Source organism: Synchiropus splendidus, chromosome 14 (assembly GCF_027744825.2).
Source record: "Synchiropus splendidus isolate RoL2022-P1 chromosome 14, RoL_Sspl_1.0, whole genome shotgun sequence".
NCBI classification, from domain to species: domain Eukaryota; kingdom Metazoa; phylum Chordata; class Actinopteri; order Syngnathiformes; family Callionymidae; genus Synchiropus; species Synchiropus splendidus.
In genome coordinates, this window is record NC_071347.1 from 10,957,438 (window position 1) to 10,979,340 (window position 21,903).

Genomic DNA, 21,903 nt, shown 5'->3' on the forward strand with positions numbered 1-21,903 from the left:
ATTTGTAGGAGAATTTCAATTTTATAAGAATTTCAAGTACATTCAGAGTAGTGGAAAACCTGGTGATTGTGTAGCGATAAACATCCCTGAATATAATAATAATAATACCATCAACCCTTCATGGTAAGATTCAAGACTCAAGATTTTTATTGTGAATTTCAAATTGGGTGATGCTATAAAATTGAAGTTACGTTTCCCACTCTCTATTTACAGTGAAATAATAAAATAAAATAAAAATAAAGCTATCTACAGTAAAATAACAATATGCATATGTACAATAGACCTATGTGTCTGTACATGAAAATTAAACTAAGAGAATAAAAGTAAATAAATACAAATAAATGTAAACAAATACATCATATCAATACAGCAGCAGCAGTCAGGTAACATGCACTGATACAAATAGAAGGCAAGGCCGAGGAGACCATATTGACTATGCCCTGTGATGGCGTCCGCATGCGCCGCCATCTTGGATTCCGACCAAATTAAGATATAAATTCATATTTATCTAAGTGAGACAACGCGGGCAACAAAATATAACACAGTTTAATTGTAGTTTTTGCCGGGGAAAAGGCCGACTAGGTGAGAATCACTTGGCTAGACTAACATCTCCTCCATTGTTGCTCACAAAAACGCACCGTTGACAGAAATATACAGTCGCACTGAAGTAACCAGAGGAATTAACGATGAAAAATGTCGACTCACATGCGCCGCACGCCAATCCTAACAGATGTACGCCCCTTTTGCATACTTGTTAATTGTTGCAACACTTCCCGTGAACAGCTGTTGATCCCGCACAGCAGTGACTAACACCTTTTAATTAAAACGATAACATACGAAAATCAGACGAGACTGGAAAAGTGGAGCCATTCTCACTAATGAGACAAGTCAGTTGAATTTGCTGCTGAGTTTCCTTGAAGAATATAGAGGGATGCTTAGGCTGTGAGCTGGGAAATTGTCACACAGCACATAAGGACTTCAGTGTGTTGCTTTGGGTCTAACTTTGAAGCTTAAAGTCAAAGACATAAATCAGAGTTCAGCTGTGGGCTCTGCTAATCCAAGCTAGCTGCCAGTTAGCTTAACCAGATAACCTCCACAGAGTTACGCTTTTTTTCACACGTACTGGAACTTAACACATCACGGCTGCGTGAATGTGAATATGTGAAAGGGGAAATTGCACCTCACTGAAATTGGCAATTTCTAAGAGCCTGGGCGGCAGTTCACACTTAGAGGGCTGAACCACAGGTGATTTAGTCATATTGCATGAGTAACTTAACATAACATGCTGAGTTTCATGTCACTGTAAGGATGACGTCATCTGTTGATGTAAATATAAATGCATGGTCTGAATAAATAAATATACAGTGGTACCTCGGGTTTCGAACGTCTTGGACTTCAAACAAATTGGAGTTCGAACAAGAGATTTTTTGGCTTCGGATTTCGAGCGAAAATCCTGAACTCGAACGCCCCGAAAAAAAAGCTGGAAAAAACATATCGTGTGCGGACCGATCAGCTGACCCACAAGGCGCTTTGTTATTGTGTATAACGCAGCCTCTGTATGCAGATGTGTGCCGTTAGCTACATTTACTGACTGTTCTTCATATTGAGGTGTAAAACCTTTCCTGTCTCCGCACTGAACCGCGGTAGAGTGTCACAGTGGAGGTGCTCGACACCTCCGAGGCTGGAGCGCTCACTCCAGGGTTTGATGTCCTGTGGTCGGGATGAGGCGAGTCTCGGACAGAGCGTGACTTGGTTTGTCACAGCCAAACTGCACAGAACCACACATTCAGAGCTGGACACGCACCGGGCACCTCTTCCCTTCTGGAGAGACGTCACTCACTCAGCAACCCCTCCCACATGCAGCGGCCACACACATAGGAACAGCGCACCTGCAGCAGACACTCTACATTCACTCCTACAAAAGCCTCTTTTAAGGCTTGGAACGCATTATTTCTTTTTCCATTCATTGTAATAGGAAAAATCGATTCGGATTTCATCAATTCGCTTCTCGAACGGCCGCCTGGAACGGATTGTGGTCGAGAACCGAGGTACCACTGTTCAGTATAACAATAATCATAATCAGAGTTTTGAAATGGTGAATATGTGTTGTAGGAGGAGAGACAAGAAAAGCGAAAAAAAAAAAAAGTATTATTATCATCTCAATAGCTAACAGCGCTAACGGCTGACGTGACGTCTCACTTCAAAACTTTATTGATACTCGTGGACAGTCAAAGTTTGTTTTATGGTTTAAAAGTTGGCAAAAAATTAAATGCACAACAGCATAAATGCGCTCCAAAATGTTAAGAAAGAAATAACAATTGTTTTTACGAAGCAAGTTCAGGCAAAGAATGCTGAGGATTAGTCTGGAAACTCAAAACTACAATAAAACCATGCTAAAGAGATGTGATAAAATCGAAACAGCTGTTTGAAGTAAGTAAATACATAAATAAATCATGATGTGTTTTGCCATATTGCCCGCCCCTTTTTGGACACATTTGAAACAAATACATTTTCTGCATTTTGTTTCTGCAAATATCCAGGCAAAACAACATCCGAGTGTCAGTAGCTACAGTATTTCACAAATGAATGGGGATTTTCTATAGGACTTTAAGCACAAGTGCGCTTTGGCCTAGGTTCCTTTGGTGGAGTGTTTTAACATCCTCTCCTCTTTGAACTCCTAATAAAGCTAAATATTATGTACAATAGTTGAACCAGACGTTGCAGCACTAGAGTAAAAGCCTATTCAGGTTCCCGAGCTGTCAGTTGTCCCAGCTGAAACATCATCACAGCAATTGTTTTGTCCCCTCAGTGTCAGTGCGATGAGATAAAGTGAGACACCTGCACTGATCTGCTATTAAATCCTACCTTCGACCTCATTCCTCCCACCAAGCAAGCAAACTAACCAGCAGAGAAAAAAGCTACAAAATAGACTCACTGCTGACAGCCGTGCCCCAGGCTGTGCATGTGTGTGTGTCAGCGCGTGTGTGTGTGAGCGTGTGTGTGTGGGTGCGCGCATGCATGTGTATGCATGCAGGTGTGTCGGTGAGTTGTTACACTTTTTGGTTTCTTCTTCACTTTCTCACCATGCTGTAATTGTGCATCCATAAAAGATTTTGCCCGAGGACCCGGATGTCTTGCCGTGTATCGGAGTGTGTTTTTCGCCTTCCTCTAATTCTCTTTCTCTGCAGGCTGTTTGCGAGAGCTCCGGTTTAACGACCGCTCCATCCCCCTCCATCAAGAGCAGGATGCAGAGGGACTTCAGGTGGTCTCCTCCCAGGGTGTGACCGCAGGCTGCTCCTCGGAGGCCTGCAGGAAACAGCAGTGCTCTCCTCCCTTCGTCTGCGTCGACCTCTGGAGACACTACGAGTGCAGGTGACAAACTCACTGTTTCAAACCTATGACGGTTATAAACCCACCTCAGTAAACAAACCTGTCACCTCCAATCAAATAAACACAAAAGGGTTTCTGAAAGTGGCAGTTATTTCAAAATTGAAGGGGCTACCTCTGTTGTTGCTATAGCAACGCCCACTTTTCACATGACGTCCACTTGACGGGCGTCTTGCTTTTATATATAAAACGCACAGACTATTAAAGTAAAGGCATGAAAACAAATCTGCAATTCCTGGTTAAACTTCATGTTCATTTAAGTGTCCAATTACAGTATTCGTTCATCCTGAGAAAAGCCACAGCACCGACTGTCAATAGGCCTTTTAATAAATGCAAGCATACATTATTGTATGTTATACCTTTGCATATCTTAGTCTTTTGACCTTGGCAGAGGTTTGTCCCCCTTAAGAGCTCATCTACTTTGCAATTCAGCAAGAAAAACATGCAATTGACTCTCGTATATCTTCTAGTTATCCGATATGACAGAAAATCAGGAGGAAAAAAAAAAACGTCCCACTCCAACCGCTGATGAAAGAGGACAATTTGGAATGCTGCTACATAAGTGGGTCAAATATAATCATACTCTTTAGAATTCCGGAGCCATACGCCGGCTTTTCACATGAGTGGGAGTAAAGTAGACCAGGAAGTTGAGTCATGCCAATGACATATCTGTGGCTCTGCAAGAACATATTGAACCGATTTCTCTCATGTGCTTCATAAGGCCTGCGTCACGCACGGTTTTGCAATCTGAAACATATCTAGCTTCAGGAAGACTGCGGAAGTAAATCTATGTGAAACCATGCTCTGGATCTAGTTCAGGTTGGAAGTGTCCTCACTGGACGCTAGTGACGATGAGTTTTCTTCATTACTATGGTTTTATTTTTTAAGAAAAGAAGCTGTGAAGCGTGGTATTCCTTCACATTAATCTAATAAAGTGCAAATGTTGTGTTAAGACCGAGCACATCTGAATATAGCTTTGTCCATCTGATCCTTTCACCATGAGATAAACTGAATTTACTTATTTTTTCTTCAGTTGTCAGTTCTTCAATTCAGACGTTATTCTGTTGTGATCATAAGGGGTTTCTGGCTTGGAGGATGAGCTTCCCAGTGCTGGGTCAGAATCTATATGCGAGTGACGTATGTAGTCGGTATTAGTGGTCATGCCACAGATGTAACAAGCAACAGCATGTGTGAGGTCTCTGACAAATTAAAAAAAAAAAATCTCAAGATTTTGAACATCCTTGCATGTGTGGTCCCCATTAAATAATTCGAGGAAAGGCTTGGTAAAGCTACGTAGCCATTAGCTCAAGAGCTTCTGTGGTGCTATCTTGCAATTATTGAAGTGATTCATTGGCTCAAGAAAGTGACATCACAGGATGAGTGGAGCAAGCATTCATTTTGAGTTTCATGGTAGCGTATCATTTTAGCGAACAGATGAATGGAAAAAAGTGAAGACAACTTGAGTTATACCTGAATTGTATTCTTTATTTCAAAGCAACAACATTGCAAATCTTATATCGCAACTAATGCTTGTGCAGCACAATGGAACGATAAATCTGGTGGGATATAAGATGTTTACTCCTCGGTGGAAAACATTGCGAGAAGACATTTGGTCAAGCTCATCTGCAGAAATAACAGAGTGCAGAGTTGGCGCATGCAGGTGCACTGTTTCTCTTCTCTTATGTGGATAATCTGATCTGATCTAAAGACACTATTTGGAGATTTGTGGTTGATCAAGCAGAGAAGGACGTTTGTGGTCAATTTGTGGTCAGTTGATTTACAAAAAATATGGATTTACCAGCGTTTTGACTTCTCATTCAAGCATGGACTGCTGCTGGCAGTGTGTGCAGATGCCACTGCCACCTGCTGTCCTACTGAGCCCATTACACTCAGAATATACTGAACATGAATTATATAGATAAAATAAGTGTAAGGCAATAATGATACTTTGTATCTTTCGAGTTGCTTTTTTGAGTGACTTGGAAGCGAAAATATAAGTAAATCGAATAAAAAAACACGATAAATGAATATATATTCAAAGCAATGTGACTTAATTTCTGTGTCACGCCTGAACTTTCAAATCATCTTGGGGCATCAGTATTTGCGTGTGGAAATTCACCTTCGATCTTCTGCTGCAGTTCCAGGATCTGAGTTGGTTACAGATTAAGTCAAACTGTCCACAGCTCAGTAAAAAGACAGAAATGAAGGACATGTTCTGGTCTATTCTTATCTCCCCACATTTGCGACGTTGTCACCGCACCGTTCTTCTAGAGAACCATTGTTTATATCTGATTCACAGTAAGAGAGTCAGTATGTACCTGAAACTAATTTACTTGAATCTCTTCTTCTGGGACTTTTTTTTTGTTTTTTTTTTTGTGTGCTGATTTGACCTGCATCTGTTTACTATTAAAACAGCTACACAAAAAGCAATAGCCCCCTATACAGCCTTAAGAGTGATTGCAGTGTCGCAACGTCACTTCTGGATTAAACGTCCACCAGGTGGCCGTTCGGGATTCTTTATTGTGTTGTCGCCTGAGTCTCAGCTGCGCCTTTAAACTCTGCAGGACCACTGATGCCAGGTCTTATGAGCCAGCAGCTCCACCTCAGCAGACACGGCAGTGAATAATATTGGGGATATAGTGTTTGAATACTGAGGGGCTTCCACAGCAAAGCCAATCATCCTGAGCTCATGTTTTACACTGGCTGAGGGAACAAATCTTGGAATCTGTCACTAGAGCTGTAACTCCGCCGGGGTTTAGTTGTACTCTCTCAGCTCAGGCGGCACAAACGCGTGACTTTTATCTCAGCGCCTCCCGAGTGTCTGTGCCTTGCATTGAAGTCGACGTTCTCTTGTCATTGTAGGTGTCCCCCAGGTCACATGACTAAAGAGAGCCTGTCCGGGAAGGTGTGCGTCTACACTCTGTGCGCCAGTCGGCCGTGCAGGAACGGCGTGTGCGTGCCTCATTCGCCTTCCCGCTACACCTGCCAATGCAGCGAGGGCTACAGGGGGCGCCATTGCGAGGTGACCCTGGCCATGTTCCACAACGAGGACAACAACAGCCTGAGCCTCAGCTCCATGTTTGCCATCAGCATCTGTGTCATGGCCTTTCTAGGTAGCTACGTTGACTATGTACTCTTTTACTTGTGGTAATGTCTCCGTCTTGTTCTTCCGTTTCCGTCTTTGTCTTGTTATGGTTTTGATTTTCTTTCTTTGTTCATGCCGTCTCTGTAAAGGGCCTCATGTTTTATTTGTTCTCCATCCGTCTGTGTGTCTTTTCATACTCGAGCACCGGAGCAGTATTGATCTCCTGAGTTGTAGCAGGATGTGATTTCTTCATGCTTGGATGGCGCAAACATGAAACAAATGAAGAGCAGAGTGATAGTGGAGGAGCTGGGGCGGGAATCACTGTACATCTTAATTTATGATTCACAGGGAGGCTGTAACAGTCCCGGGAGAATCTGGGAGTTCCTTTTATGTGTTTGCCGATGTTTCTCATCTCGTCCGTGTCCCCTGTCTCTTCCAATGTTACGCTCCGACTTCAAAAGTCAATTTCACTTTCTGCCTTATTTTTTATCCGTCCAACTTATTTTATGTCCCACCACTCGCTCACCCTGCTCCCTCGGTGTCTGTGCTCTGTGCTCATTTTGGTCTATTCTCATATTTCAACTTGAGTTTTCCCAAGCTGATCCAAATGTGCCAATATTGTGCGCTTTAGAGGAGATTTCGGCTTCAATCACTCTTCAGTTGCAGATGCAACACCCTTATTGCTGCTAGATTTCTTGGAAGTTCTGAGCTGCTTTCTCTGCTTTGAGATTTAAATGTGCCCTTTTACTTTACCAATAAAACGCTCACAGATTCGTTTTATTTGCTTAACAAAGCAACCAGCGCTCCAAATATGCAAAAAATGCCGAGTTTGAGTTCAGCACTCTTTAACAAGCACTGTGCTGAATTGTCAGAGAATTGTCAAGTTAAGCTGAAGCTCAGATATTTTAATTGTTAGCTGCTGCGTCGCAGTCAGATTTTAAAAAACACTAGGTGGTTTGAATATTTCTCAGCTTTTAAACCTTAACCTTAAATCCGAAGAGGCCCGAACTTGAACCTTGGAGAACCCCGTGAAGATGTTTTTAAAGGCAACATTTTAAGTGACAAACTTTTGTGTTTACATGGTGATATGGGTTTATACCCTTTGAGTGATCACTGTTGTCGAATTAGAAAAATGGAAAACGACTGAGTGACAAAACTTTTTGTCAAGGTTTTGGACGCCTTGCCGATCCAGTTTCTGATCAACACAGTTGAACCCTGGGTTTTACGATAAGACAGCTCAGATGAGTGAAAAAATCTACTGCCTTCTTCCGAAACAGTGTGAGGGGTATCTGTAGAAATACAAAATAAATCATTAGAATTTCAGATTGCAATAAGAAAATGAGGTGTTGGGTCCTAGTAGACATGCTGATACCTGGCTCCAGATCAAAGGATTTTTGAGCCTGACATACATTTTGGGAATTGCGGGTGCATTTAACATTGTGGTTATTAGTATTTAAACATTTTTTTAAGTTCACCTTAACTATATTAATATTTGGAACTAGTAATACAAGTAGTACTCCTGGGGAAACAATATTTTATATAGTGTTCAGAAGGTGGGATCTTGAGTTGGAAAATTGTATCAATCACCTCTGAGATGAATGTAATTAAAGTTTCTAATAATAGAACAACAAAAAAAAACAAAAAAGCATTTACACATTTGGGCCTAAGAGTGGAAGACACACTAGTAATATATAGATTGATTGTTCTTGGTCACGTATCCCTGCTCTCTTTCTATACTTTCAACCCTTAAATATTATTTGAAGAGATTCAAGTCTTCAAAGTTTATATATATAAAAGTGGGCCTAAACTAACTAATGGCCTAAACCTCACTATTTATTCTTAGAAAACAGCAAATCTGAAGCTTTTATATAAATTAAATAAAAAAATGAGAATACACAGAGAGAAGAGGCCGAAGCTTAAATCCTGTGGGACACCATAATCGACATTCCTTAAGGTGATAAAACATTATTTTCTAAAAGTCATTTTCCGCTGATGCACATGAAGTGGGATGTCAGTGAAGCTTTTTGGCTTGAGGTTGGGGAAAAAAATGGTGATTATAATTTTATGTGCTGGGTTTATTGCATGATTATCTCAGTGGAGGACTAGAACCGGTCCAGACCACCAACCCACACGTGTAAAAAGCCCAATAAAACTGCCGGTGGTGTGTTTCTCTCCCAGACTGAGTTGGCTCCAAATAGCAGAACCGTTCGCAGAAAGACACTTTCAAACATGAATTGTGCGAGAGTTCTACACGGCATTGAATTTTAAGTAAATACGCCCCAATATTTTCATCGCCGTTGTTTGGATTGCGGCGGATGGGACATGTTGAGTCTGAAGGAGGAACGTGCCGCCAAGCTCATTAAACAGTCTTTTTTAATTTAAAACACAGTAGCCGTCACTATCAGAGACTTGGTGTTTGCTTCGGGGCACGTGGGTCACGCTGGGACAGCGGTCGTCCTCCCGCTCGACAGTGAGAGATATAAAACACGCTTGCAATTTTAATAACGAATTCAAAGTGTGACCTTGCTATCAATCATGAAAATCCATGTGCTGCTCGCCAACTAACTCAAAGAAGGTCGGTGACCATTTGAAGTAGCTGGCCCACTGAGGCTGATGAGACATTTATATTCAAAGCTCAACTATTTCACACGCTGTCCTATTATATCACTGTGAATGGCAAGAGGAGACTTTAGTGGCTGTCATTATTCATCGCTTTCCCTACTTCAAAAATGAAAGAGGGAACTTGAAACATCTATGCAGATTTGAAGAGACCATATTGTAAAATAAAGTTTCCGAAAGGCCAAATATTTCAACGGTACTTCAGCCAACGGAAAGATATTCAGTAAATAAACACTTTTTGTTGCTCCTGCTGCTTATTATGAAGGTTGACAGGAAAAAAAAATCAAATTGTACTGCAACAGAAAGAAGTAGTCAGGTCATATATCGGTGACAACTAAACAGTTTTACTGTGTTATATTTTATTTTGATTCTAAACAATTCTGAGGTAAACGTCATTCCATTCTAACTTAACCCTTCGTGTCACCACATGCAGATACAAGTACTGCCACTACCTGTCTGACTATTTCTGCCACTGCGGCTACAAATGTTAATACAATTTCCCCAAACCTCTTTAGTGCTATTTAACTTCCTGTACTATTTCCTCAGCTTATTGTGGATTCTTCTGCGTACTGTAGTTTCATTTCTACAAGTCATATGTTTTCAAATCTGTGCTACTTAAGATTCAAGATTTGGGGGGATTTATACTAGTGTTGAAATTAATTTTGAGTTCACAGTGTATCAAATGCTACTCTGGGCCACACTGAATGACCCTGGGTCTTGAGTTGGAGACTTTTGCATTTGACTCACTGCGTGGACTTGATTTACCATCTAATATTACCCGTAATACCGCGGCTATTGCTGCATCATTTACAAGGATAACTGCCCATTACTATCCGCTAAACATTTTACATCGCCATTCACATCACTTCTGTGAATAGTAATACTGCTTCGGCTATGAATAATACGTCGACTTGATGCCTACTTCTCTGACTATGATTACACCTTTCACTTCAACTTCTACTACATCGAAAACTTCACCTTCACCTTCTTCTGCCGCTTATCCGGGGTCGGGTCGCGGAGGCAGCATTCGGATCAAGGAAGCCCAAACTTCCCGCTCCGCACAAACCTCCTCCAGCTCCTCCCAGGGGATCCCGAGGCGTTCCCAGGCCAGACCGGAGACATCATCTCTCCAGCGAGTCCTGGGTCTTCCCCGGGGTCTCCTCCCGGTAGGACATACCCGGAACACCTCCCCAGGGAGGTGTCCAGGGGGCATCCGGATCAGATGCCAGAGCCACCTCAGCTGGTTCCTCTCGATGTGGAGGAGCAGCGGCTCCACCACGAGCTCCTCCCGGATGACCAAACTCCTCACCCTATCTCTAAGGGTGCGCCCAGCCACCCTGGGGAGGAAACTCATCTCAGTCGCTTGTGTCCGCGATCTCATCCTAGCTTGTGACCATAGGTGAGGGTGGGAACGTAGATCGATCGGTAAATCGAGAGCTTCGTCTTGTGACTCAGCTCCCTCTTCCCCCACGTCGGTCCGATACAGCGACCGCATCATTGCTGCCGCTGCACCGACCCGTCTGTCAATCTCAAGCTCCCCTTTTCCCTCACTCGAGAACAAGACCCCGAGATACTTTAACTCCACCACTTGGGGCAAGAACTCTCCACCGACCCGCAGAGAGCAAGCCACCTTATTCCGGTCGAGAAACATGGCCTCAGACTTGGAGGTGCAGATCCTCATCCCAGCCGCTTCACACATCGAAAACTAAAACCACATTATCATCTTGTGTATCAGCGATGATTACTATCGCTACTTCAAAAACTATTTCCCAAGCACAACAAGCACATCCAACTTTCAGTTAAGGGACAAACTCAGTCTACAGTAACACAACAGAGGGAGAAGTAATGCAGAAGATGAGACCATAAATGATCACGTTTCATTTTCTGGACTACATTAGCGGCACAAGTGTTTTCCTCTTGTCCGCTCCACAGGCTGGTGTGGATCAATCCTGCTGCTCCTTTTGATCACTGGACTCCCATGTTTCGCCTCATTAATCACGTAGACCGAGGAGCGTGCACACGCTCTGCATGCACATGGCAGAACAGGATCTCCCTTTAGGTATCCAGGAGAAATTGTTTCCTTCTGATGTGGTCATGATTAAATCCAGCGGTTTGACATGAACAGCTGGATGCGCTCGACGCTGCTGTTTGACCACCATTTAGCTCGTGCGCGGCTCACAGGAGCCGTGAGCTGCTAGCTGGGGTCTAAATTAAAGTGGGACTGCTGTTGGGCCTGGACGTGCTTTAAAACTTAAAATGATCATCCATTATTAAGCTTTACATAAGCCATCACAGACGGAGCGAAGTGTGAGTGCAGCCTGTGATATTGACAGAGCGGCATCAGCCAATGTTAGCCTCATTAGTCCACCACCAAATCTGCTGTTCTGTTTTTCGCCGCCAATTAGCTTCCCCTGTCAGATCTGTGTGCCAAAAAAATATATCCTATTAAGTGCCTGTTCCATTTTTTTCATTCCCTAAATAGAAATAAAACTTCATCTCATCTGTCTCATTTGCTTCTTCTTTTAATTGTCTCCTTAAGTTTTCCCTCTGTCCTCCTTCCCTTCTTCTACGATTTTTTTTTTGGGGGGCGTGAGGGTAAAATGTTCCAGGAGGTTTGGCAATTCATGGCAGAAGTTGGATGGCTTCATTCCTCTAAATGAAACAAATGGTAGACAAAGCCTACCTGTCCTGCGTGGCTCGGCAAGTAAAACTGAGAGCTTTTTAATTGGAGAGGAGAGAAGAGCGAAGTGCTGACTAGAGAGTGTTATTCACATTCCAGTCGCAACAAGCGACGGCGCTGACTGTGGTGCGGAAACACTTTTGGCAAGTGACGACTGTTGAAAAACAATTATCTGCTTTGACTTTTTGAACAAGTTTGACTTAAAACTTTAGTGGAGACAGATGGTGGAGTGGTAGGTTTGTGACTGAAAGGTGGATGGTTCAATTCCAGAAAAGCGGGAGAGGTTTGTGTCAATGCAACCCTGAGCCAGACACCTACCTCCGTCAGGTGGTTCAGTTGGCCACACTCTGTCGCAGCCTCCTGCCTTCAGCTCATGAGTAGGGGAGTAGGGGCCACGTTTACATGCAGACAGAAACACTGTAAACAACCACTGTTTTTAGTCAGGTGTCCAAGACCATGGGGACACACGCCAGAAACAGAACAGACTAGGCTGTCAAAGTCCAGCAAGGGGGGCCAAAATAGAAATCCGCCGGTCATGATATCTACGTTTTCTCAAACTAACATGACTCAAAGGGCCTTGAGTTTAACACCCTAGACCAGTGTTTTTCAACCTTTTTCTAGCTACGGCACCCTTGGTTCATTGAAAAAATCAGCCATTCCAGCCAGTCAGAAGGTGTGGAAGGCATCCTAGAAGGTGTGGAAGGCATCCAATGATTCGCAAACTCGCTCACCCGGATGGAGTTAGCATGTAACGCCATGGTGCAGAGAACAGCGCGACAACAGCAACCAGCTATTGCCTAAAAATAAACAAAAAACAAATTTGTTTCCTGTTAGCAGAGAGATTTGTTCTTCATTCAGAAAGAAAACTGACAAATTCTGACAATTAACTTGGAAATTATTCATTATTTAAATTAGAATTTACACATTTAAAAAAGTATATTTCAAAGTCTGAGCAGTCATTTCTCTGTTAGTTTTCTGATTGAGCCAGAAAAACGCAGCTTCTCCTCCCAAATATCTTTGTAGTTCAAATAAAACAACAGACTCAAGTAAAGGCAGTTCAAAGGTAATGAAGTACAATTGGAATTGAGATTTGTTTGGACTGAATCCATAATAATCCCAGCCTTGTTAGGTTGAGAAATCTGTGGATGGCAGTCTCTGTCTGCCTCACGCTCTAGCTGAGAGTGAGAAGGGTTAAATCCATCGCTCATTCATAATGCAGAGCTGAGTCCCGGCTAACATGTTTCTCCTCTCCCCACAGTGTCTGGTGAGGGGTAGGAGGGCAGAGAATTGATGAATGAGAGTAATGTTTGTGTGATATTGATCTCACAGGAGGAGCAGGCCGCTACACTCCAGCCCAAGTGGCTGCAGGTGCAGAAACAACTCATATGCCGGTGATTGTGTGTGCGCACCAGTTGGCTTGTCTGTGCATAGAGAGACCGGCTGAGCTCCGAGCGAGCTTGGGTGAAGTCGAAGGTTGAGGTGAGCACTGGCCTGCAGGCAGTAGCTCAGAGAGGTTCGCTTGCATTTCATCAAGATTCCAGTGTTTTCTCAAAGTTGTGTGATGGACTTAAGCTGATCGATAGCAGGCTGACCCTTGCCGAGGATGGTGGGCAGAGGATCAAGGGGAAAATGTATAATCCAAAATCTTTATCTTGCTGATATCAAAGGGTTACCAAGAGAGAAAAGCAATTAAAGCCATTTTACGGGGACCGAGAAGACACCACTTGAAGGTTGAGCTTGTTTGCAAAGCAACGGTTTCTACTTCTCCGACCATTATCTCTGACTGACGGATGGAAGACTATTTAACAGAAGGCAGGTTCGGAGGAAAGAAATCGATGCTGAAAAATAACCACACAGTCAATCTGAACATGGACTCAAAACACACACAAAAAAAAACAATAAAAATAAATAAATAATTTCAATTGATTGAAAAAAATCAATTGTTTCGCACTTGCGTCTGCAAAATGAGAGCTGTCGTCGGTTAGGTGTGTAATGGTTACTGACTGGTCGCCATTTAGTTTCATAAAACTACCTTCTGCCAACTGTCTCACTTTTTAAGCTTATCACTCAACAAATATTTTTTGGCATCAAAGTGTAAATAGCATCAATAAAGCATGCAGTGAAATATTTATGACCCCAACAAGACGGATTCTAAAATGATACAGTGGCTGGTGTATTTATTCGAAACGAGAACAAAAACAAATACATATTGATGGCAAACTCTGTGTTTTAAATTGAACTCTGCCAAGCATCTCCTCTATACCTTCGTGTCACATGATCGAAACATCCTGCCTAAGTGTTAGTGAACTGGTTTCCAGCCACCAGTCGCATTTGCAGCTTAAATTGCTTTTAGTGCAAACACACCTGAACAGAAGCACCATGACCCCGTGGCTGACCTGCAGATGATCACTTCTACTCTGGTGGTGGTGAGAGTGCTTGCACCGGACTCTCCACTCCACTGACACGACCAGCAGAGTTTCCGTTATTCTGGCCACAGTTTGCAATCGCTGCTTGTCTATTACACTCATAGATGTCAACAGCACTAATGTAGGCAACTGACAATTGCACTACTCAACAGTTGAAACGCTTGTGAGAGAAAAATGGATGTACATCCTGTTTGACTCGACGTACATTTTAATCTCAGTTAGTAGCACCAAAGCTGAGTTAACTTATGCTTCATGGCAAATTGCTCACAGATTTTGTATCTGTTCTAAATGTAACTTAGAAGATGTTAACAACACAAGAGTGAACATTAATTCATTCACTTCAAGCAAACATTTTTACTTTCCTCCATTCAACTCCATTTTCTGTCTTTTTGTGTGTGTTTTTATTGCTCTTTTATTGTTATTGTTCTTACTTCCTGTACAGTGTCCTTGAGTGTTCAGAAAGGCGCTTTTAAATAAAATGTATTATTATTATTATTACTACAACAACCCAACATGGCAGATACTGTCAAGAACATTCTTTTCACTAACCTCAGAGTTACCGAAGACGTTCAAAACCATGATAAAAGCACAACATTGTAAGCATTACTGGCCACTCTGGTGTCGATAAAAATCTTTGTTTAAGTTACATTTAGAAAGAGATTAATGGAGATTAAATTTTTTTTATCTAATGACCGGCCTTTTTTTGTTTACTCTGGGTTCTGGGATTTCCTACTGAGTAGAGCATCTGCGTGTGTAGCTGCTAGTAGGTACTAGTTGAAGTTTCTGTGCATCTGGTTTTCCGTCCATCTCCAGCCAAGAGGACGCCCAGGATTTGTTGGTGAGATAATATCTGGGAATCCAGGGATATTATCTCAGCAAAGGGTTAAACTGGAGGATTCAGATGTTTGTGTTTGAACCACATCTATGATCGTTCTAATCGATAAAAGTCCCCAGAGGACTGAAAACTTCACACCCAAATCATGGTCATATTAATCCATTTTCGTTCTCACCGGCCTCCAAACCCGTAGGGACTGATGTGAAATCAGCTCCAACAGATTTCCAGCAGTTGCAGCCAGCGAATAAATGCAGATGAGCTTTAATTGAGGAAGTAACATTTCAGAAGGAAAATATCTCTGAGGGAGTCGTGCACGTTGGTGGCAGTCCACCTTTTAGTGTGCTCCAAAAGTGGCTTTGAAGAGAGTTTCTCTTTCTGGGCAATTACTTTAAAAAAAAAAAAAAAAAAACAGAGCAGAGTGATGTGATTACCCGGCATTTCTCTGAAGATTTCCAATTAAACCAATACTTAACACGCTCCACAGACACTACTCCAGTTAAATGGCTCCCATCTCGTGTGAGGAATAAAAGCAGGGGATGCCGAAAAGTGTCACAGAGGGACTTAACCAGTAATGAACAGTTGAGGGGCGCTGCGGTGCACAGGGTTGAAAAGCAGATTTAAGTAAGAAGAAGAAGGGGAGCTGCTGTAAAAACAGACAGGAAAATGAGAGGGGGGGATGAGAAGGGGAAAAAAATGGTGTAGATTAATAGACTTTAAAGGTCAGTGCAGCTTGTTGTATAATTCAGCGCACAATAGCAGTGATTGATGCGCGCGCTTTAGGTCCTCTCCTGCGCCGCCAGTGCTCCTCCCTGGGTTCAGCTCCGCCGCCGAGGCTTTAGGTCTAAGCTGGGAGGAGTTCTAATTCGCCTAATAAGTTTCCAAGGAGCCGTGGTCTTTGATAAGACAGGTAGCATGAAAGGGAAATGGTGGAAACGTGGCGGCGGAATATCGACGTGTGTTGCGCTAGTTTGTCTGAAATTCTCAGGGACTAATAAGTCTTTGAGGGTGAAGTGCGAGTCTATCTGCCTGCGCTTTAATGTGGTATGTGTTCACCCCAGGGATTAGCATGAGAGACTCGGGGTGCTGTGGGAGACACGGCTGCTAATGTGAAAAAGCTTCATAGAGACGTTTATTTATTTTTGTTGAATTATATTTCATTTTCAATCTAAGCCACCAGGTTCATGATGTGACTGTCACTGTGTTTATTTGATTTAGTCTTTAGGGGGATTTCTCATCAACAATGTGCTTTTCTATTTGTGTCCTTCACGTGTCATTGGTTTCTGTGTGTGCCTGTTTGTCACTAACCTCGGCTTTTTCACTTGGTCTCCAAGTTTTATTTAAAAAGTTTTATTATTTTGGTTTCAAAAAATCAACATTTCCTTGACTGAAGAAGTGCAATGTCAATAAAAACATGGTAGTTGTAGAAGAAGATGCCTTACTTCGGCGGGACCGAAGTGGGACCCTTCACAGGCTGTGTGTAAGTTTCGCTTGTGAAAAAATGGAATGCATGTAAATTGCTTTTAAATAGTGTGGAAACTAGTTCAATACATTAATGATACAGTTGATGTCACCCTAGACCAGGGGTTGTTAACCTTTTTGATCTAGGGGCCCACCTTTCTCAGGGCCCATTCAATAGAACTGATTCATCACTCAACAACCATATTTAATCTACTTACACGAAAACAAACCAAAACCTTGCAAAATGACCTGAAACCATACGGTCGTTGCAAAGTCATTGAAAGTCCAACCAGCAGCAGAACCAGCTGCAGGTCATTTTTACTATTTAATTTACTAGAGAAAAAAAATACTTTGATGCAAACTGTACGGAAAATAGGAAAAACTGAATTAAATTCAGAATAAAATAAATAAAATACCATGTCTAAATATCATAAAATAAAAAATAATATATTTTATTTAAACTCCAAAGAAGATATAAGTGAAGTGTAAATGAACCTATTGCCATAAAATATTCTAATTAATTTTAAAAACTGCTTCAACAGGTGCTTTCATGAACAGTTTTTACTGTTGGGGGGGTGACATCACATTCTTTAGCATTTTTTTTTCAAGAACTTCTCCATAGTTGTTAACTATCACAGATTTGCAGCTGTCAAGTCAATTCAGTGACACACTACTGTCACCATATGTGGCTGTATTGAAAATGAGCATCTCGAGGCACTGACGGCACAGAGGAGTATAACGTAAAAACTTTGAGCGGCCCTCAAGGAGGCGCTTGCGGCCCAACTATGGGTTCCAGTTCTATGGCTAAGAGTCACTTTCCTAAACTATGCATTTAAACTTTTTACAGGGAGAAAGTAACCCTGTTATAGTTGAGGGAATGCTCAAAATTTGGCTCTTAATATTTGTAGCTTTTTTTTTTTAGCACTTTCACTGTGCAGTGCATTATGGGACTTGTTGAACCAGAGGGCTAACAGAAACTTGAGTAATTACTGTTATGTTACAATGTTATTATGTTGTACCATGTTATGCTTCCATCCATAATTCCATCGTGTGTCAGTCCTAGCCTGCAGGCCTAGAGTTTCACACTCCTGATAGTGATCTAATTACTCTAATACACAATAAAAAAAAAAATGTGCAATGCTCTATTGCACAGTTCTTTCACACCACGTTGTTAAGAATGGCACCTTTAAAAACACATATCTTCATGTTTCTAGAAAACAGCTAGCTGCAGAAAAAAAGGTGCTCTGTGAAGTCTGTATGCGGCTCTGTTTACAACGTATGGTGCGTCATCACTTGCATGATCCTTGGCGGGCTTGGCGTCATGAAGCGAAGGAATCATGTAGCGTGTCGTGCAAGGTTATTTTTAGATCTAGATAACTCTGAAATGGATGAACATGGAGTTTTTACACTTCAATATGTGCTAAAGAGATGCTTCAGCTTGCTAACACTGTAGATCACTCCTTCAGCCAGTGAATGTATTAGTTCAGTCTGCACACCTTCACAAAAACTCCAGCATTTTGCCTTACACGCTCAGATTTTCATTTTAATGATGTGAGGAGGCTCCAACAGAGTTAACCTGCTCTCTGGCTCTCTGGCACCCGCAGTGTTGATGCTGGGACTCTTCCTCTACTCCTGCTGGAGGCGACACAAGGGCCTGAAAGAAGGTGTGTACCACGTGTCGGCACATCATGGCGAGTGGGAGGACATCCGTGAAAACGTTCTGAACTATGATGAGGAAGGAGGAGGCGAGCAGGACCAGGTATGGCACCCCACCAAACCACTATGAACAGAATCATTCTTTTCCTATTCAACATTCTTGTTACATCTCTGAATGATGCCAATAAGTCTTTCACCGAATATCTCTGTGCTAACTCTGGCACTGCTAGTTTGTTCCAACGAATGAATTTCAGCTGTTGATTTATTTATTTTGGGAACAATGACTGTAGTTTTTTTTTTTTTTTTGAAAAAGAAATGTGTGCACATATAGGATGAATGGGCTTATGCTTTGGTGTTTTGTGTGTCCAGTTTGGTTTCAGCATTGGTCCCACCCCTCAGTACTCTACAGTACAGGTGGGCTCAACTACGATGCTAGTGTTACACACACTAGGAAAATGTTCACACAGAACCACTCTCTGGCACAATGGTGGCAGCCCTTGACAATAATACAGCCAGGACAGGACATTTACATCATCAGGAAATGTCTTCATGCTTGCTTCCCCTTCCCCTGCCTCCCCCCTCCCCCTTTTTTTTTTTTTTTTTTTTTTTTTTTTACAGCTCTATTTAGCCAGTAACAAGGTAAAGATGGAGATTACAAATGATTCTAGCAAAGGCACTACTAACTACTGGGATGTTGTTGTTGGGATGATTTTATTTTCAGATTTTTCTTCCCAGTTCAGAGTTGATTGCTAACACCTCATCTAGTCAGAAAATATTATTTCTATCAAGAAAATTCTGTCAATATGGCATCAGATAAACGCTCTTCTGGTAGATGAAATGTCAATATCTTATTAATAATTTTTACCATGCAGTCATACACATTTATGAAGGTCATATTGCTTGTGATGTTTCTGACACTTCTGTTGTGATGTATGACGATATCGTCAGTTTCCGCCATAGCAATATAGTGATGATGAGGTTTTGTGTTCTTATTTTCTGAGCTCAGTAGGTGGCACTCTTTGACAATGTTAGGTTTCATTGAAAAAGCCGATATGAATGCAGCAGAAAGCAAAGGAAATGAGTGGACTGTTTCATGAAACCACATCACCCCATCACTCACAGTCACAGGCGGAGAAGTTATGATGGGACAGACAGACGGACACTAGTTTCCGTCAACAGTGTTGTTCCCGTAGCATTGGAACATAAAACAGCATGGCAATGTAATAACACTGACAGCTCTACAGTACGTCTCAGCCAAGACTCAGACTCACCATCATAACACTTGTTTGACTTTGGTGTTGGAAGCCTGAAGTGTTGGCCGCTGTTAAAGAGAGAGGCAAAGATCTACCACCTGGAGGCCTCTAGATTTCAGCCAACTAGCTTAAACAGGGACACAGACACTTAATGAAGTCCCTGCTTTTATTTTAAATGGCTCAGAATGAAGTTCCCCTCTTTACAATCCAATAAATAATTACTGGGTTAATCAATGGAGCTGTTGTGGCCCCCACCACTTCAGATAGGCATCTAAATCTGAGTCTTAGCAGCAGGTTCATTTGGCGGCGCAGACAATCGCTGAGCTGAGAGCACATTGGAACAATGTTGTTTTCATTATCTTTTCAGCTCTCCTCAAAAGATTACGCATGAAAAAGCATCGCTCTTGTTTCCTCTCTTGCTGTCCACAGAACGGCTTCAACATGGTGGAGCTGCAGCGCTCCCTGCAGCCCAGCCCGGCGCAGTCTCTCCGCTACAGCTACCCGCACAGCCTCGTCTCCTGCCCCCAGAGTAAAGCCCCGCAGGGCGACAACAGGAAGGGGATGTCCAATGTTAATGGCAGCGCAGCAATCGCCCTGCGCCTGGCCATCCCCCCCTCAGAGAACCCCGAATCCCTGCCGTCACCTTTGACCTTCCGCCGCTCTCAGAAAGCCCTGTCCTTCTCCAGCCAGGACTTGGCCCGCTATTTGTGCGAGGTCATCAGAGACATGGAGCAGCCCGATCAGCTGGGGACCATGACCACGCCGCGGCGTCCCAAAAGGAAAGAGCGCAGCCTGGCTGCGGTGCGGTCCCTCAGCTCACTAAACGCATCTCAGGGGTCGGAGGTCAAGCCTCAAGGAGCTCAAAGCGCTCGATCAGACAAGTTCAAAACCCTTCGAGCCGTGGTGAGCGATTTGAGGGGAGACGGGAGGAATCCAGAGCGTCAGGGAGAGAAAGCGAAGGAGAGCAGAGGGCAGCCGAACTGCGAAAAGAGCGGCTGAAGCACGTCGAACAACAAGCCTGTAAAACAGCAACGCTAACAGCAGACAGGGGGCGATGGAATTCCGCAGAGAGACAATTAAATGTGGATTCGCAGAAAGTGGGGCGCTGCCCACAGTCTGTGCGAATTCCTCTCTAAATGTACTGTATTGATAAAACTTTGAACATTGGAGCTCTTTGATATAACATGAATGATCAGATGTGACGTATTGTTTACTCAGCATTACACTGTACAGTACTTACTCCACTGACAGCACTTTTGGAAGTCAATCTCTTCACATGAAACGTACGACGGTGATGTTCACGGAGGCCAGCGATCGCCCGGCAAGTCTCCTCCAGCTCATGAAATTATTTATGTGACGAAAGCAACTTTGGTTTCATTTGTATTCTCTTTGTTCTTTTAAATAAATGAATATCTTTGCTAATGAATCTTGGGACTTTTTGTTTGTACTTTTCACAAGGTAAGTCTGGCCTTTCTATTCCCTCCTTACCTCTGGGCAAATTCAGAATTTTATGTGAGTCTGAATATCAGGTATCAAACATGAAGCTCCAGGGTTGGAGACCTCCCACCGTGACATTTTATGCTGTGCGCCAGAGGAGAAAAAATGGAAAGAAAAAGACATTTTCAGTCTTCAAATCTCATTTTCCAATGTTGTCAAGTCAATGGTTTAAGATCATCAATCTCTGATTTGAAGACATGATAAAGATAAAGATCAATCGATGATGCCCAGGTGACACTCCCACCTAAATGGCAGCACGCCCGACATGGGAGCATCTCAGAATCCCTCAGTCTGAGCTGGCAGATGTTGCCAGGTAGAAGGACATTTAGCGCTCCCTGTTGAAGCTGCTGCCCCCACGACCCAATGATGCAAAAGCAGGTGAGGATAGTACAAATTAACTGTGAATATGAAGCAGTCAAAACAACGAAAAAAATAAACTATCATGAATGTATGAAATTTTGTTTTGTTTTGTTTTGTTTTGTTTTGTTTTGTTTTGATGAAGTCGTGGAGTCTCCTGGACAGTTTCTTTCTTTGCTTCCTTCGAAGGGAGCCTTCAAAGGAACACTGACCTTTCAGCTCTTTGTTCCCATCAATTTTCATTTCTGCTGAACTCTAGCATTCAAAAGAACAAATCACCGAGAAGTGCCCAGTGGCTTTCATAGATCAGCGGGTCACTGCTCCCCCAAGCACAGGATTAAAGACTTTTAAAATGCATTATTAACTTGTAGTTTATTTTTTTTATTTGTATTTTTTGTTTGTTTGTTTAGTTCCCTCCACATTTGCTGTTATATGCTGTTTTTACTCATAACAAACATCAGAATGAAAGATGAGGAACAACATGCCAAACCAAACATGTATTTGAAGACATCAATATAACTGAAAAAAAGGATATGGCACAGTTATTAAAGATATCAATATGTGTGGTTATACAGTGAAATCAATATATATAAAAAAAGATTTTTAAATCAAACACATGAAAGACAATGTCAATCCGGTGGTGCTTGTTT

The 21,903-nt window shown here is 42.5% G+C and overlaps 1 protein-coding gene across 1 annotated transcript in view; it reads left to right on the plus strand.

Annotated features, from left to right (window-relative positions):
* LOC128770415 (neural-cadherin-like) overlaps positions 1 to 20,755 on the plus strand; it is a 168,935-nt gene extending 148,180 nt beyond the window's left edge. The window contains exons 30-33 of the mRNA XM_053884836.1: positions 3,189 to 3,372; positions 6,250 to 6,500; positions 18,095 to 18,249; positions 19,829 to 20,755. Coding sequence (XP_053740811.1) covers positions 3,189 to 3,372; positions 6,250 to 6,500; positions 18,095 to 18,249; positions 19,829 to 20,398 — 1,160 coding nt within the window. The 3' untranslated portion in view covers positions 20,399 to 20,755. The remainder of the gene's footprint in view (positions 1 to 3,188; positions 3,373 to 6,249; positions 6,501 to 18,094; positions 18,250 to 19,828) is intronic.
* Positions 20,756 to 21,903: the final 1,148 nt, after the last annotated feature.